This window comes from Agelaius tricolor, unplaced genomic scaffold (genome assembly GCF_023055355.1).
Source record: "Agelaius tricolor isolate 1412-34295 unplaced genomic scaffold, bAgeTri1.0.p SCAF_5, whole genome shotgun sequence".
Lineage (NCBI taxonomy): Eukaryota > Metazoa > Chordata > Aves > Passeriformes > Icteridae > Agelaius > Agelaius tricolor.
The window spans coordinates 23,609,902-23,623,726 of NW_027269265.1; the positions used below are offsets into that span (position 1 = coordinate 23,609,902).

The 13,825-nt window shown below is 53.4% G+C and overlaps 1 protein-coding gene across 4 annotated transcripts in view; it reads left to right on the top strand.

Annotated features, from left to right (window-relative positions):
- LTBP2 (latent transforming growth factor beta binding protein 2) overlaps positions 1 to 13,825 on the top strand; it is a 70,879-nt gene that overhangs the window by 50,729 nt on the left and 6,325 nt on the right. Inside the window, exons 12-29 of one of the 4 annotated variants that reach the window (XM_071426814.1) lie at positions 610 to 840; positions 1,384 to 1,406; positions 3,083 to 3,122; positions 3,538 to 3,624; positions 4,650 to 4,775; positions 4,958 to 5,086; positions 5,484 to 5,603; positions 6,552 to 6,671; positions 6,877 to 6,999; positions 7,199 to 7,324; positions 9,688 to 9,810; positions 10,116 to 10,241; positions 10,339 to 10,461; positions 10,689 to 10,820; positions 11,777 to 11,902; positions 12,625 to 12,768; positions 13,038 to 13,229; positions 13,352 to 13,432. In XM_071426814.1, the coding sequence (XP_071282915.1) occupies positions 610 to 840; positions 1,384 to 1,406; positions 3,083 to 3,122; positions 3,538 to 3,624; positions 4,650 to 4,775; positions 4,958 to 5,086; positions 5,484 to 5,603; positions 6,552 to 6,671; positions 6,877 to 6,999; positions 7,199 to 7,324; positions 9,688 to 9,810; positions 10,116 to 10,241; positions 10,339 to 10,461; positions 10,689 to 10,820; positions 11,777 to 11,902; positions 12,625 to 12,768; positions 13,038 to 13,229; positions 13,352 to 13,432 (2,172 nt within the window). The remainder of the gene's footprint in view (positions 1 to 609; positions 841 to 1,383; positions 1,407 to 3,082; positions 3,123 to 3,537; positions 3,625 to 4,649; positions 4,776 to 4,957; positions 5,087 to 5,483; positions 5,604 to 6,551; positions 6,672 to 6,876; positions 7,000 to 7,198; positions 7,325 to 9,687; positions 9,811 to 10,115; positions 10,242 to 10,338; positions 10,462 to 10,688; positions 10,821 to 11,776; positions 11,903 to 12,624; positions 12,769 to 13,037; positions 13,230 to 13,351; positions 13,433 to 13,825) is intronic. The other 3 variants (XM_071426815.1, XM_071426817.1, XM_071426816.1) reach the window with 3 other exon arrangements.

Consider the following 13,825-nt stretch of genomic DNA (forward strand, 5'->3'; position numbering starts at 1 on the left):
AGGGAGAACACAGCCATGTGTATGCCTGGCTTTATTCAACAGCCCTTTTCTGTCCTACATCTTTTGCTGGGAAGAAAGACAGGTGAGGATGAGTTTGAGTATCTCAGCATGGGATTGAGTGGAAGGAAAAGCACAAAAATCCTCAGGGACCAGAAAAATGTTCAGGTGGTTTGTGCAGAGTATCTTGAGTGCTGTGCAGAGTGCTCAGTGCTGATGTACTCCAGGTTTGCTTTTATCTGCTCCCTTGGTCAGCTTGGACCTTCCTGTGGCATGATCTCTTTCTAGCAGTACTGACCATGGGAAGGGATTTCATTTCTGGGGTCTGGGAATGCCTGAGAGAAACCCACCCTGCTCTGTGAGTACATTCCTTACACTTGAAGCATCCACCCACTGCAACTGAGATGTGTTTCTTTAAGAATTTAACTCTTAGAAATTACAGAAAATTATAGGATTGGGGAAACTGGCACCTGCACTCACATACATGCCTGCCCATCTTCACTCCTTTATTCCATTGTCCCACTATCATGTCTGGGTATGGTAAGCCAGGTGATCCCTCCACCAGCCTCCAATCTCTGCTTTCTAGAGTTTTGATTTGATTTTCCTTCACAGAGGCCTTCAAGGAAATTTGCCCAGCAGGACATGGCTACACCTACTCCAGCTCTGATATCCGACTGTCAATGAGGAAAGCAGAGACAGAGGAGCTGCCCCTCAGCTTAGAAGAGCAAGGGGAGAACAGCAACTGGACTCTGGACTGGACAGCGAGGAGACAGCAACTGCAGGACAGCCTGCGTGGCAGCACCCAGGAGGCATTCTTCTACCCTGGCACCTCAGCAAGACAGGGTAGTGTGGGGTTCTGCTCCTTAAAGCTGCTCCATCTGGGCCCCTAGCAAGGGTGGAAAACTTCTCAGGTCCTGTCATATACCATGGATGGACCTCTGGCTGCAAAGGGCTCCCTACATCTGTATGACTGTAGTGTTCCTGAGGCATGAGGCACTAGGTCTTCCGGTCTTTGGAAAGAAGGTTGAATGTTTGAGGCTTCTGCAACTGCATCTTTGCAGTTGGTGCTGACTGGCCAGGCTGCCTCCACCAGGACCTCAGGCCTGCATGGCAAGCCTAGGACTCCAGTCCTTGGGCTTCTGTCCAGCCCAGCTGGAGGGCAGTGTGACCAGCTGCTTGTGCCAGTATTTGCTGGAGCAATTGTTTCTGGGGTCTGCACAGTGCCAGGAGTCCAGGTGTGTTTGCTTTGGGAACAAGCTCTTGCAGACAAATGTGAGGGACTGAATGGCAGTGTCTTAGAGGTGGGGTGAAGTTAGGGCAGTCAGGGTTTGAGGAGGATGCCTATCTGTCTTCTCTCTACTCATCATGCACTGTTTCCTTTTCCAGGTGAAATGTCTCCTGCTGTGCAGGTAAGGTTTGTCTTGCTACAGCTTGATGCATCCATGGTAGCTGGATGGGCTGGAAAGGTGATGTCATACAAATTAACTAAAAGAGTGAAGATTTAGATTAGATATTAGGAAGAAGGTCTTTACTGTGAGGGTGGTGAGACACTGGAACAGATTGCCCAGAGAAGTTGTAAATGCCCAAGCCCAGGAAGTTTTCAAGACCAATTTGGATGGGGCTCTGAGCAACCTGGTCCAGTAGAAGGTATCCCTTCCTATGGCAGGGGGACTGAACTAGATGATCTTTAGGGTCCCTTCCAACCCAAAACATTCTATGATTCTATTCCTGCTTACACTCTTTTACTGTTCAGCCAGGCAGATATGGGAGTTGTGGCTCCAGCCGTGTCTACACTGCATCTCTCAGGGACTGAAGCTCTAGATGGGAGGGATTATCTGTGATGAACTCAGTCCTAAAGAGCAAAAGGGTGAATTACAACAAGGATCTATCTCACTATAAAAGGACTTCAAGAAGAATTTTGGTTTGACATTCTGTTCTATGCTGCATATTCAAGTTTGCTCTGCTTTCACTAACTTCAGTTAATATCAGCTGTACTTACACAGCTGAGTTGTGGGCACTTGCTGTCAGACTGGCCTGGCTGTAGGGCTGATGGGCAGCAGGATAAGAGGAACTGCTGTAGTCAGCTTTAGGCATGCTTCTGTCATGGAGCCCAGTGTCCTGCTCAAGCCCAGCTCACCCTGTGTTGAGGTGAGTGCAGCAGAAACACCACTGGAGCAGTCAGGGCAGGAGCCTCCAACACTGGCTGTGTGAATTCACCCTGTCTGATGGAAGCAGCCTGGGGACTGATTTTCTGCTAGGCTCTCCTAGGGCTGTGTGACTTCATTTGAGTCTCAGTTGAAAAATGTGTGCCTCTTGATCCATGCTGTCAGTAGAGGTTTGGTGATATCCCTCCTGAACATATCTCTCTGTGCTCTCTTGCTATATCAGCTCATCCCTCAGACACATGCAGCACCTCTGAGGGAAGGGACAGTACTGCCATTGTCACTGCTTCATAAACATGAAGTGACTTGGCTCAAGTACATGTGAGAAATCTCAAGACAGGGCAGAAATTTGAACCAAAGCTTCCAAATGTGAAGTCTATGACTTACATTATTCAGTTACCGGTTTTCTTCATCCATTGTGGAAAGCTCCACGGAACAGGGACTTGGGACTCAGGTTGTGCTCCAGCATTTCCTTTGGCAGCCATAGGTTTGCTTGGAGGGGATGCTGAGAAAGAGCTTTTAGCACAAAACACCCTTCTGGTAAGAGAGCACTGTTGAGGCTGGTCAAAGCAGCAGCTGTCCTCAGCCCTCCAGAGCTGCTGGTGACAGTGGCAATATTTACCGTGCCTGGATGACTTTCCTGGCCACCTTGAGGAGATGCCTGCCTGGCAGCAGTGCCCTGGTCTCACCTGCACAGTGTGCTGCCACAGCCCCTCTGTGGGTGGCCCTCAGGACATGACCTGAAGCTGTTTTGCCCAGAATGACAACAGAGGAGCCCTGCCAAATGCACCCAGCTGGGACAGCTTCTTCTCCTAGGATGGCGATCTTGGGGAGAAAAAGGAGCCAGGAGGTGGATGGGAAAATGTCACAGGGGTGCTGCATCCCAGTTCCATGCACAAGAATCCTATGTTTCTGTCCCTCAGGGAACTGCTGATGCCACTGCAGAGCCTGCCGTGCACAGAGGTGAGTACCAGGCTGGTGGGAGGGCAAGGCACGTGTGGGGAAGAGAATGGGGCAGTGAGGAAAGTAGGGAGACTGGAAGCTCATGCTATGCCCCGAGGGCACCCCTCTCTTCATGGCAGCCCCCCGTGGTGGGCAGGACAGGCTTCTGGCTGGGCTGGCTGTGGGCAGCACGGAGGACCCCATTACACTGGGTGGCTGATGTGGGGCTATTGGAATGTGGGGAGGTGATGAATATCCAGCAAGTGAAGGAGGCTATGTTTAATAATAAGATGATAGAGTTGCAACCACCCTGCAGCCTCTTCTTATGTTCTTTTTTGGTGCTGTGGTTGCCAAGACAGCCAGCACAGGTAAATCTTGGGTTAGCATCTCTGCCTGGGATCAGGTAGCTTGACTTACCTCTTTTCTTCTTCCACAGCAGAGGAAGAGGAGTTCTGGCATGGTCCTCGCCAGCCTGGCCCCACTACCACCTGGGATGCTGCTGCTCCAACGCAGGTGCCAGCAGGTGGGTGTGTGTCCACTGGTCATGGGGATTTCCTGCCACAGCCCCTCTGTGCCTGGTACTACAGTGAAATTATGTCCTAAGTTCTGCCCAGGGGCTCTCTCCCTTAACCAGTCTGTTTATCTGCCCACATGCCTCCCTTGACTTCCCAAAGAAAAGTCCCTGACCTGCCACTCTTGTCCCAGCCTGGGCCCAGCTGCTGCCGGCCGCGGGGAGTCACAAGAGCGAAGCTGTATGGGGAGCAAAGCGTTTGTATATCCGAGTCCTTCCCCGCCTGCAGCTGCCCTGCCCGGCACAGCGGTGGCTGCCGAGCAGGACAATCCCACACCCGCTCGGTGGCTCTGGCCCCGTGCCCCGGCCGAGCCGTGCGCTGACTCATCGGGCAGGGGGAGCGCAGGGCAGCCATGTGGCCCCCGGGGCGGCTTGTTTACTGCGCCGGAAACAAGGCCGCTGTTGTTCCAGGCTTGCTCAAGTGTCTGGGAGTGTGGTCCCTGCCCTGCGCCGGGGGCTGGAGCACCTTGGGGAGCGGGCCTGGCGGAGGCACCTTGCTGAGGAATGCGTCTCCTCAATAGCCTTTTGTTTGGGTTGGGCTGCCCCCTCATTCCCCCCGCTGGCTTTGTGCCGAGGGGTGTGTGGTGCCTCGCTGCCCCTTCACTGCTGCCTGTGCTCGGCTTAGCAGGGTGGTGCGAGGCGGGGGGCCCTGCTGTCACCCCACAAGGAACGCCATCACAGGTGTCAGGCTCTGCTGCCAGGTCTAGTTTAAGGCATAGGGCTGCAGTGCAGGTGAGTATATACGGCACTGGGGCATGCCAGCTTAGGCCACAGGAGCCCCAGGAGGTGACAGGGTCTGCGATGTCCTCCCTGCTGTCCCGTGGGTGCAGGCTCTCTGAAGGAGAGGAGCAGGCTCAGCATCACTCTCCAAGAAGGGAAAAAGCAGCCTCCTGGTATGGTGCTGGGGACACAAAGCAGACACTAGATTCCATGCACCCTTTTGGTTCTGCTCCCAACCCTGTGCTCTTTCTTTGCAGGGGTCAGTGGCTGTGCCTCCTCACCCCTTTCCTGTGGAGCTGGTGCTTGTGTTCTGACCCCAGAGGGATATAGCTGCTTGTGCCACCCTGGTTACACCTTAGACCCCAGCCGCCTCCACTGCATTGGTAGGTTGGCAATTGATGGTCTAACTGCTCTGCCTTCTGGGCCTCAGCAGCCCATTCAGTCCTTCTGGGGAAGGTCTTCTGGCAGCTGTGCTGAGGCCCTGCCCACTGCTGCACTGTGGGGCTGGCAGGGGCTGCAAGCAGAAGGTGGTGACTGCTGGTCTTCCTTCCCTGCCTGGTGGTAGATGAAGATGAGTGTCTGAAAGACCCTTGTGCTGGAAAAGGTCGCTGCATCAATAGTGTGGGCTCCTATTTCTGCCTCTGCTACTCTGGGTACACCCTGGCTGTTTCGGCAGGCAAGCAAAGCTGTGAGGGTAAGTCATGTTCACCTGGCACAGAGCTGCCATCTCTCCAGGGCCTCTTTGTTCTCTCAGCCTCACACTCTCTCATGAATGTGCACACACACGTGCACACCTGCACATCCTCCCTTCCCACAGGCCTGCCATAGACAGCTTGATCATGGCAATCACTCTCTCCTGCTTGCCCGGGGATAGGACCTTGCCCATGATGATCCAGGCAGGAGTCTGTGATGCCAGCCCTGATCACTGCTTCATGGCTAGGAAGATGCTGGGGCAGGTGGGGGATAGAGAAGAGCCCCAGCACAGATCCCTTGGGTAGAGCCAGCTGCAGGGGGAGCAGGTCCTCTCCTGCAGCCAGCCTTCCTGACACTGCTGGGGGAAGAGTCAGGGCTGTCTCCCTGTGTGTTGCCAGACCGAGATGAATGTGAGCAGCCTTCTATCTGCCGAGGACAGCAGTGCATCAACACACCTGGCTCCTACCACTGCCAGTGCAAGGAGGGCTTTGCCATGGGCCCCAGAGGACAGTGTGAAGGTAAAGCTTGCTGGTCCCAGCAACCCCTGCCCCTCCTACCTATTCTATACATGGCTGAACACTTCCTTTTCTCATCACTCCGTCTGCTTCTCTAAGGGAGGTAGGACCCTCCCACATTTGTCTGCCCTGTGCCCTCCCCAAGGACTGCCTGTCCTCTCCTTTGACTGCAGGAGGAATAGTCTTTCCTGGGCAGAGAGAATGGAGTTCTCCCAAGATTCTCTCCCATCTCTCCATGGAGTTCCCCAATGACCAGCCCATTCCAGCTTCCCATTATGGAAGGACATGCCTATATATTTTCATGCCACCTTGGCTTTGTCACAAAATTGTCATGCTGGCAGGTGGACTGCAGGGAGAGCAGGCTGCAGAGACTCAGGCCACCCATCCCCATTGCATCCCATTCACAATGGCAAGACCTGGGCCCTTCAAAGCTTTCACTCTTGTCAATGTATGTTGTGCTTGATCAAAGACTCCCCTTTCTCAATAGCTCATTTCCATCACAGAGTGGAGGCTATTTTAGGAGGCAGTACAGGAAACAGGGCATGCACAGAATGCTGCTTCCCCCCCCACAGCCTCCGGGAAGCACTTGCCTTAAGGACAACTGAGCTGGAGGTTGCATCCTATTCATAGTTATGAAAGGCCCTGATGAGACGGCCCTGCACAGATGTTCTCTGATCCCTTTCGCTGCCCATGCACATTCCTGGCCTTGGCAACACCCTGCAGCAGTGAGTTTAGCTGCTGACTTATGTCAGCCCTCAGATGTGGGTGTAGGATCCTGAGGGATAGGTGGGGCCAAAAGAGATTTTGTCTAAGCCCCAGAAAACTCGTCTCAACTCCTATTGGGTATCACTGTGCCCTGGAGGGAAACTCTGAGGATCCAGCTGGAGAGGACATTGGAGACTGCTGCACTGTTTATCTTTGGGAGCCTGAAAGAACTGTGTTTCTTGGCAGATGTCAACGAGTGCGTGGATCCCAGCTCTTGCCCCAGTGGGAGATGTGTCAATACACTAGGATCCTACCAGTGTGTCAGCTGTGGGGCTGGCTACCGGCCCAAGAACGGAAGATGTATTGGTGAGAAATTTGGGCTGCCTCTGGGCAGCACCCCTGCCCCCCATGGCAGCGCTCCCTGTAAGCCTCAAAAGGAGCAGGGGCACAGGCAGCATCTTGCTGCAGTCAGCCAGCCTGTTTGGCCAGAGCATATTGCAGTCATAGCTTGTGTGGAGGGACTGCTCTGAGCACCCTCCCATGCCATGTTGCCTTCTGCTGTGTCACACAGATGTGGATGAGTGTCTTGTGGAGGGGACTTGTGCTCATGGACAGTGTGTCAACCTGGATGGCTCCTTCCGCTGCTCCTGCTACCGCGGCTACGAGCTGGCACCTGATGGGAAGAGCTGCCAAGGTACTAAGGAGCCATGTGTCCAGACACTCTGAACTGTCACACACTCAGTCCAGAGGGTTCCCTAGACTCTCCCTAAGCACTTGGCTCTGGCTGAGTCCTGGCCATCATACTGGCTAGTTCCCCCAGCACATGTGCCCCTTAGTCATGGTTGCTCTGCATTTTTTCCTCCTATCCCTCTCTCCCTCATGTGTTTATGCAGACATTGATGAATGCACAGCTCGGGCTCCCTGTCCCTCTGGACTCTGCCTCAATACTGAGGGCTCCTATTCCTGCATGTCTTGTGACACCGGCTATGCTGTCTCCAGAGATGGCAGCATGTGTGAAGGTATCCCTTCCCCAGGAACAGAGGAGGGAGTGCTGGAGGAAATGAGGGAAGAGACATTGCCATAGCTGGGTTACTGGTGGGGCAGGAGGTCTTCTTTAGCCTCAGGATCCTTTTCCAGCTCTTTAGCTTCCTGTTCAGCAGAGAGCATGGAAGGTTGCAAGCATATGTCACTTGGAGCAGCAGGAAGGTGATTTTGCTCACACAGGAAGGGATGGGGGGAAGGATTCATGGACCAATGATGATCTAGAAGATGCTGACAAAGGCCAGAGGAGTACATGAGGCCTGGAAACACTGGCAGAGTTGTGTGTCTTTTAGTTCAGAACTGTGTGCATATACATCAAATGTAGGTCTTCAACAGAAGGAGAAACCTTAGGTCCATGGCCCATGGAGAGACTGTGAGCACCCAGGTTTCATAATTTTTCTCCAGTCCCTAATATAACTTGGACATGTTTAAAAGGAAAAGCTTAGAACAAGGTCTCTGCTGTGCCAGGTATGCTGGCGGAGACTTAACAGCAGCACTGATTTGTGTTGGTTGCAGTGCTGAGACATGAGAGTGCTCAGTCCCAGCTTTACAGCTCAACTGCCCCAGCACAAGCAGGAAAACTCCATCTCTGATGGCTGACTGGGGGGGGGGATATGCTGGGCTTGAGATGGCTTGATGCAAATTCCCTGTTTGGAGCAAGGGAAGGGAAAGGGCAGAGCTGGCAAAGGTATTTGTTTAAAGAATGGCCACGTGCTGAGAATTTATCTCTGGAGCACTGCAGAGCCCTGCAGCTTGCACGTAGCTGGCAAATGTAAGATCTTGCCTTTGATGTGACTCTCAGAAGGATCCCCCTGTAAGGGGGCCTCCAGGAGGGGAGTAGAGGGAAGTTTTCCTCCCTTAATTCTCTCTGTTTTGATGTCTGAGAAAGCCAGTGTGAAATGAACTAATTTTGCATTTGATTTTTGGGTGTGATGGAAGAGCCATGGTTTGATGCCTTTCATGTGCCCTCCCCTTTTCCCAAGACTCCACATGAGCTGCCCCAGCTCAGCCACCTTGCCCCAGCCATTTCACGAGGGCATCTTATCAGGGTTTGATATTGTTTGGGTCACACTGACCTGATGGCAGGATGGTATGTTCCTCCCTGCCTTGGCTGGTGGCCTTGTCTGTGGATTTAGGTTTCATATTTGAAACATGATAAGGGTTTTGTGATAGTTTTTTTGTAAATAAACTAGATTTTGGTTCCTGTCCAGAAGGATTCATTAATACTGCTTCTTGCAACCTTTTGAGAGTGAAAAGCTGGGAATCCTGCCTGAGGTGGTAGGGATTGATGCTCTTTGTGCCTGTGGCATGCTCAGTGCTCTGCAAAGGGGAAAGTGTTCCTCCCTACCTTCAGGAGCTGCCAGTCTCAGGGCTTTACCTCCTGTCAGTGCCGTGTTCTCCCATGCTTGCCCTTACCTCAAGGGCTGCAGGCAGTCTGCTGGCATCTTGCAGCCCTCTGTGTGAGGGAAGGTATCCCTCTCTCCTCTGCTGTGAGCAAAATCCTCAGAGTGACAGCAGATTCCAGCCAAGGCCTGGGAGAGTTGGGTGAGAGAGGGTTTGTGGAGAGCTCTGCAGTTGGGTAAAAGTTGTTGTAGGCCCCTGGACAGCTCTTCCACAAGAAGGACATTGTAGACAAGTCTGGCAAGTGAGAAAGCAGAGCCTTGGAAGGCAGGGCTGGTGCTGTGTTGCTCTGCTGATGTTTGCTCTTGTGCAGTTGGCTGAAGGGAGGATTTGTCAACAACTGTGATTCTGCATTGGCCTCTTGGTGGTTGTTGTATGCAGAGCAGAGTTCTGCTGGAGACAGACACTGGTGTTAGCAGTACCCCTGTGCTCACAGAATCACGGAATGTCTAAGGCTGGAGGGGACCTCTGGAGTTCATCTCATCAACACACTGCTCAAGCAGAGCCACCAACAGTTGCCTGCCCAGGACTACATCCAGATAGTTTTTCAGTTTCTCCAAGAAGGGAGACTCCACAATGTCTTTGGGCAACCTAGGCCAGTGCTCTGCCACTGCCACAGAAAGAGTGTTCAGGCAGGACCTCCTGTATTTCAGTTTGTGTCCCTTGCCTTTGGTCCTGTCACTGGGCACCACTGACTTGGTGCTGGGATAGTGTTTTGCTGGTCCCTATGATGGAAGGGAGTGAAGAGTCTGGGCTGAATCTGCACACCCCAGTAACAGGGAGTCTCTACTCTCTTCTCACTGTGAAGGGATGGTCTGGGAGGACAGCTCAAACCCACTTTGCAGGCCAACAGCTGGGTGATGCTTCTATGGATGGGAATCTTCTCCAGTGGTGGCAAGAGCTGGGGCCTCACTCTGTGCTGTGCCCTTCCTCTTGGCAGATCGGGATGAGTGTGAGGACCCTGCTGTCCAGTGCCTGGGGGGAGAGTGCAGAAACACACCGGGCTCCTATGAGTGCCACTGCCGGACTGGCTTTGAGCTCATCAATGGCACCATATGCAAAGGTATGAACCCCATCCATGCAGCCCTCTGGGTCCAGGACATACTGGATCCCCCTTCTTTCTCAGCAGGGAGGCTGCTGGTGCCAAGGCAAGTGATGCCACCGTGCATGGCACATCCATAAGGCTGTAGTCAAATTTGGGGTCACCATGGAAAGAGAAGCTCTCTGTTTCCATGATGAGAAAATAAGGGGCCAGGAGCCCTTTGAGGGCTGCCTGTAAGAGACTGGGAACAGGGAATCCATGTGGCTTTGGTGAAGGATGTACCCCAGGGCTGGGTGCACCGTCCCTAGATTCTGCTTCCTCTGCAGATGTGAATGAGTGCCTGAACACTGAGATCTGTAGTCCCAATGGCGAATGTCTCAACAGTCAAGGATCCTACTTCTGCATTTGTGCTCCTGGCTTCTCAAATGTGGCTGGTGGAGTCAGCTGCCAAGGTGAGTTGAAGGGTGGCAGGAACAAACCTTAGGTCCTGCCCTCTGCTTCCTGCCCTGCTTTGAGATCCAGGCTGATGTTTTTGTCTTGATTTCACAGATGTGGATGAATGTGCAGACAAGTCCCTTTGCTCACAAGGCCAGTGTCTGAACACAGAAGGCTCCTACAGATGCCTGTGTGAAAATGGATTCAAACACTCCCCAGAGACTGACGATTGCGTGGGTGAGAGCTCATTGCTGGGAGATCAGCCTCCCAGAATTTGAGGGGATGAATGAAGCCAGTGCAGGGGGAGGCCAGTTCTGCTCCCAGCACTCAAAGTTGCTGGTGACTTGTAAGGAGGACTAGCACTGGTTCAAGATCTCTGGCCAGCCGAAGCAGACCCAGGTGCTGCATTGAACAAACAGGGTCCCCATCTGACCATCTTCATCCCCTTGCTCTCCTTCCTGCAGATGTGGATGAGTGTAAAGAATATGGGGATGCCATCTGCGGCACGTGGCGGTGCCAGAACAGCCTGGGCTCCTACCGTTGTATCATGGGCTGCCAGCCTGGCTTCCACTGGACCCCCTTGGGTGACTGCATTGGTGAGTACAGCCCTGGCTCTCCCTGCCCCTCACCCTGGCAGGGACAGCGTGCTTGTGGAACATCTCTGCCAGAGGCGCAGGGGAGAAGGAGGAGGAGGAGGAAATGTGTGGCTGGTGGAGAGGCAGATAATGCTGAGAATTTGTTTTCTTGGCTGTGCTGCCTGCTTGCGTCTAGACTTCTCTCTTCCTGGCATCTGGAACAGACACTGCATTGTGCTGCTTTCCGCCTGGGGAGAGTCCTGGGCAGGTTACAGCCATTCCAGGCTTGGGGCTGGACCGCAGCTCCCTGTAAGCTGTGCTTGCTGGGGCCACTGCCAGTCACCTGCCTGGCAGGCCTGGGTGAGTGGAAAGGCTGCTGGTACCAGAGCATGCTAGACTAGTCAGTTTGGGTTTCAAGCCTAGGCTCCAGCAAAGAGGAAAGAGCAAAGGGTTTTTGCATTTTTTGAGGCTCCCCCCAGCTCAGGGAAGGTTGCAGCAGAGAGGAGCTGCTGCCAGCCACTGGGCTCTGGGCTGCACTAAGACTCAGCCTTACCACGTGGAGCTGCTCCTGGCTTTGGGAACCTTGGGTTGTGGACACACAGCTGTTCTGACTGCTCCAAGAAAGTTTCCATGCAGTAGCTGGAGCTTGTAGGCTCTGTGTCCCTTTACACCTCTGCAGGAAACTCCTACCCTCAGCCACTCCTGCCAGTCACCTCCCATACTTCCCAATAATTTCCCATTCCCACCCTGCCCCTATTGCTCTTTTCACATGGCTTCTTTGTGGCTCTCAGTGTTGCAAGAAGCTTCTCTTAACATGCACACTCATAGGTAATTGGAGCAGCCAGACCCAGTCCCTCACATCAAGGAAATGCCTATCCCAATCCCAGATCTTGGGGTCAGAGCCAAAAGACCTGAGTAGGGGTGTCCATTGGGAGAAGTGGGGACTAGGACAATTCTTGTTTTTGGCTTTGCTGCAGACATTGATGAATGTGCCAATGAGACGCTGTGCGGGAGCCACGGCTTCTGTGAGAACTCGGATGGCTCCTTCCGCTGCCTCTGTGACCGTGGCTATGAGAGCTCACCTTCCGGGCACTACTGCACTGGTGAGTCTGCAGTAAAGGAGAGCCATCCCTGCTGTGTGATGGCTCCCAGACCACAGACAGGGACTGCTGTCATGCATTGAGAATTACACACATGGACAGGGCAGCTCATGGAGTCAGAACCCCTTCCCTTATCACAGCAGATCTTTGGGATTGCAAAGGACCAGGCTCTGAAAAAGTGAGTGTTTAACAGTGAACATGGAGCCCTGTTCTGTCCAGGTAGAAGGGAGGTCCTTGGGGGATGGAGACACTGAAGGTGCTACAAAGGTACTTAATGGGTGTCTGTAGAGAACAGGCAGGGTGTATTACAAGGAAGAAAGTTTTCATTGTGAAGACAGGCAGGTAGTGGAGCTGTTGCCTGTGATGTTTGTTCAGTTGCCATCCTTGGAGATTTTAAAGACCCAAGAAGAAAAAGCTTTGAGCAGCCTGGTGGGATCTTGTAACTGAGTAGGGGGTTGGACTGGAGTCCTCCAAACCTAGACCATTCTGTGATCCAGCAACCCACTGGATTTCAGCAAGCTGGAGTTCAGGCTCTGGATCCACTAAGAGCAGGGCATGAGGCTCCTGCTAGACTTGTGTCGAGCCACAGTGTGAATGTAGTTCTCAGCTCGTCCCTAGCAGCTTTCATCTCCCTACTGCAGGGTAGCTTCATGCTGCAGACCATGCACAGGCTGCCCATGCAGAGGCAGGGCTCCTGCTGCCCACTGCTGCTCTTTGCTTTGCAGATGTGAATGAGTGTGAGCTGATGGTGGCCGTGTGCGGAACTGCGCTTTGTGAGAACGTGGAGGGATCCTTCCTGTGCCTCTGCCCCAGTGACCACGAGGAGTACGACACAGAGGCAGGGCAGTGCAAGCCCCGAGCTGCCGTGGGTGAGTAGGCAACTGTGACACAGCATGGGTGGCAGCTAGAGCAGGAGCGTGGTAGTCCTGGCTGGGGTGAGATAAAGATGAGGGGCTGACAGGGCTGTACAAGCCCGCACAGATAATGGGCAAATGTTAGTCTGGGGAGAGCTCAGGAGCCTGAAAGTGAGGACTTGGGAAGGCCACACTGCTGGTGAGGGGTGTGCTCTGGGACCTCCTAGGTGTGGGATGCTGCGTTGGGGAGCCAAGGACCCCATCCCATCTCTGCTGTCTTCTAGAGGGCTCTGACACACGTGCAGCCCACGTCTCTGACAGCGCAGAGCGCAAGCAGTGCTACTACCACATCAGTGACGTCCGCCTGTGTGACAGCGTCCTGGCCAAGAACATCACCAAGGAGGAGTGCTGCTGTACGGTGGGGGCAGCCTGGGGTGACAACTGTGAGACTTACCCCTGCCCCATCCCAGGCACAGGTAGGACTGTGACCCCACCACACCAGGCAGGGCCAGTGCTCTGCCTGCCAGTTCCACCTTGATTGCACTAACGAGCTGCTTCTTTTCTTTCTATCTCCTCTTGGCATCTGTATCTTGGTCAGTGGAGTACCAAGAGATCTGCCCTCTTGGGAAGGGCTATATTCCCCAGGAAGATCTGCTCTCAGGAAAAGTTTCTTTCACAGGTACTAGCACCATTTTCTTTCATTTCTTCCCGGGGGAAGAGGGAGAGCAGTATGTAAAACCCTGCATGAAAATGTGTTGACAAAACTATCTCCCCAGGCCTATCGTGGGGGATGCTAACATCCTGCTGCTGCCTTCCCCATTCCAGAGAAATCCCAGACTGCCAGTGTCGTTGAGCTGGAAGTGCCCCTGCCTCCAGTCCTGCCTTGTTGCTGGCAGTCATTCTTTCTTGGTGCAAGTCTCCCATTATGAACCAGGGATGGGGACCATTAAGACACAGCTCTTCCAGTTACTGATTAATCTCCCAGTGGCCAGCTCGCTCAGTCTTTGGCACTTTGCCTCCATGGAGGTTGTGTGCTTAAGATACACATGAATTTGTGAGTGTCCTGCTCACA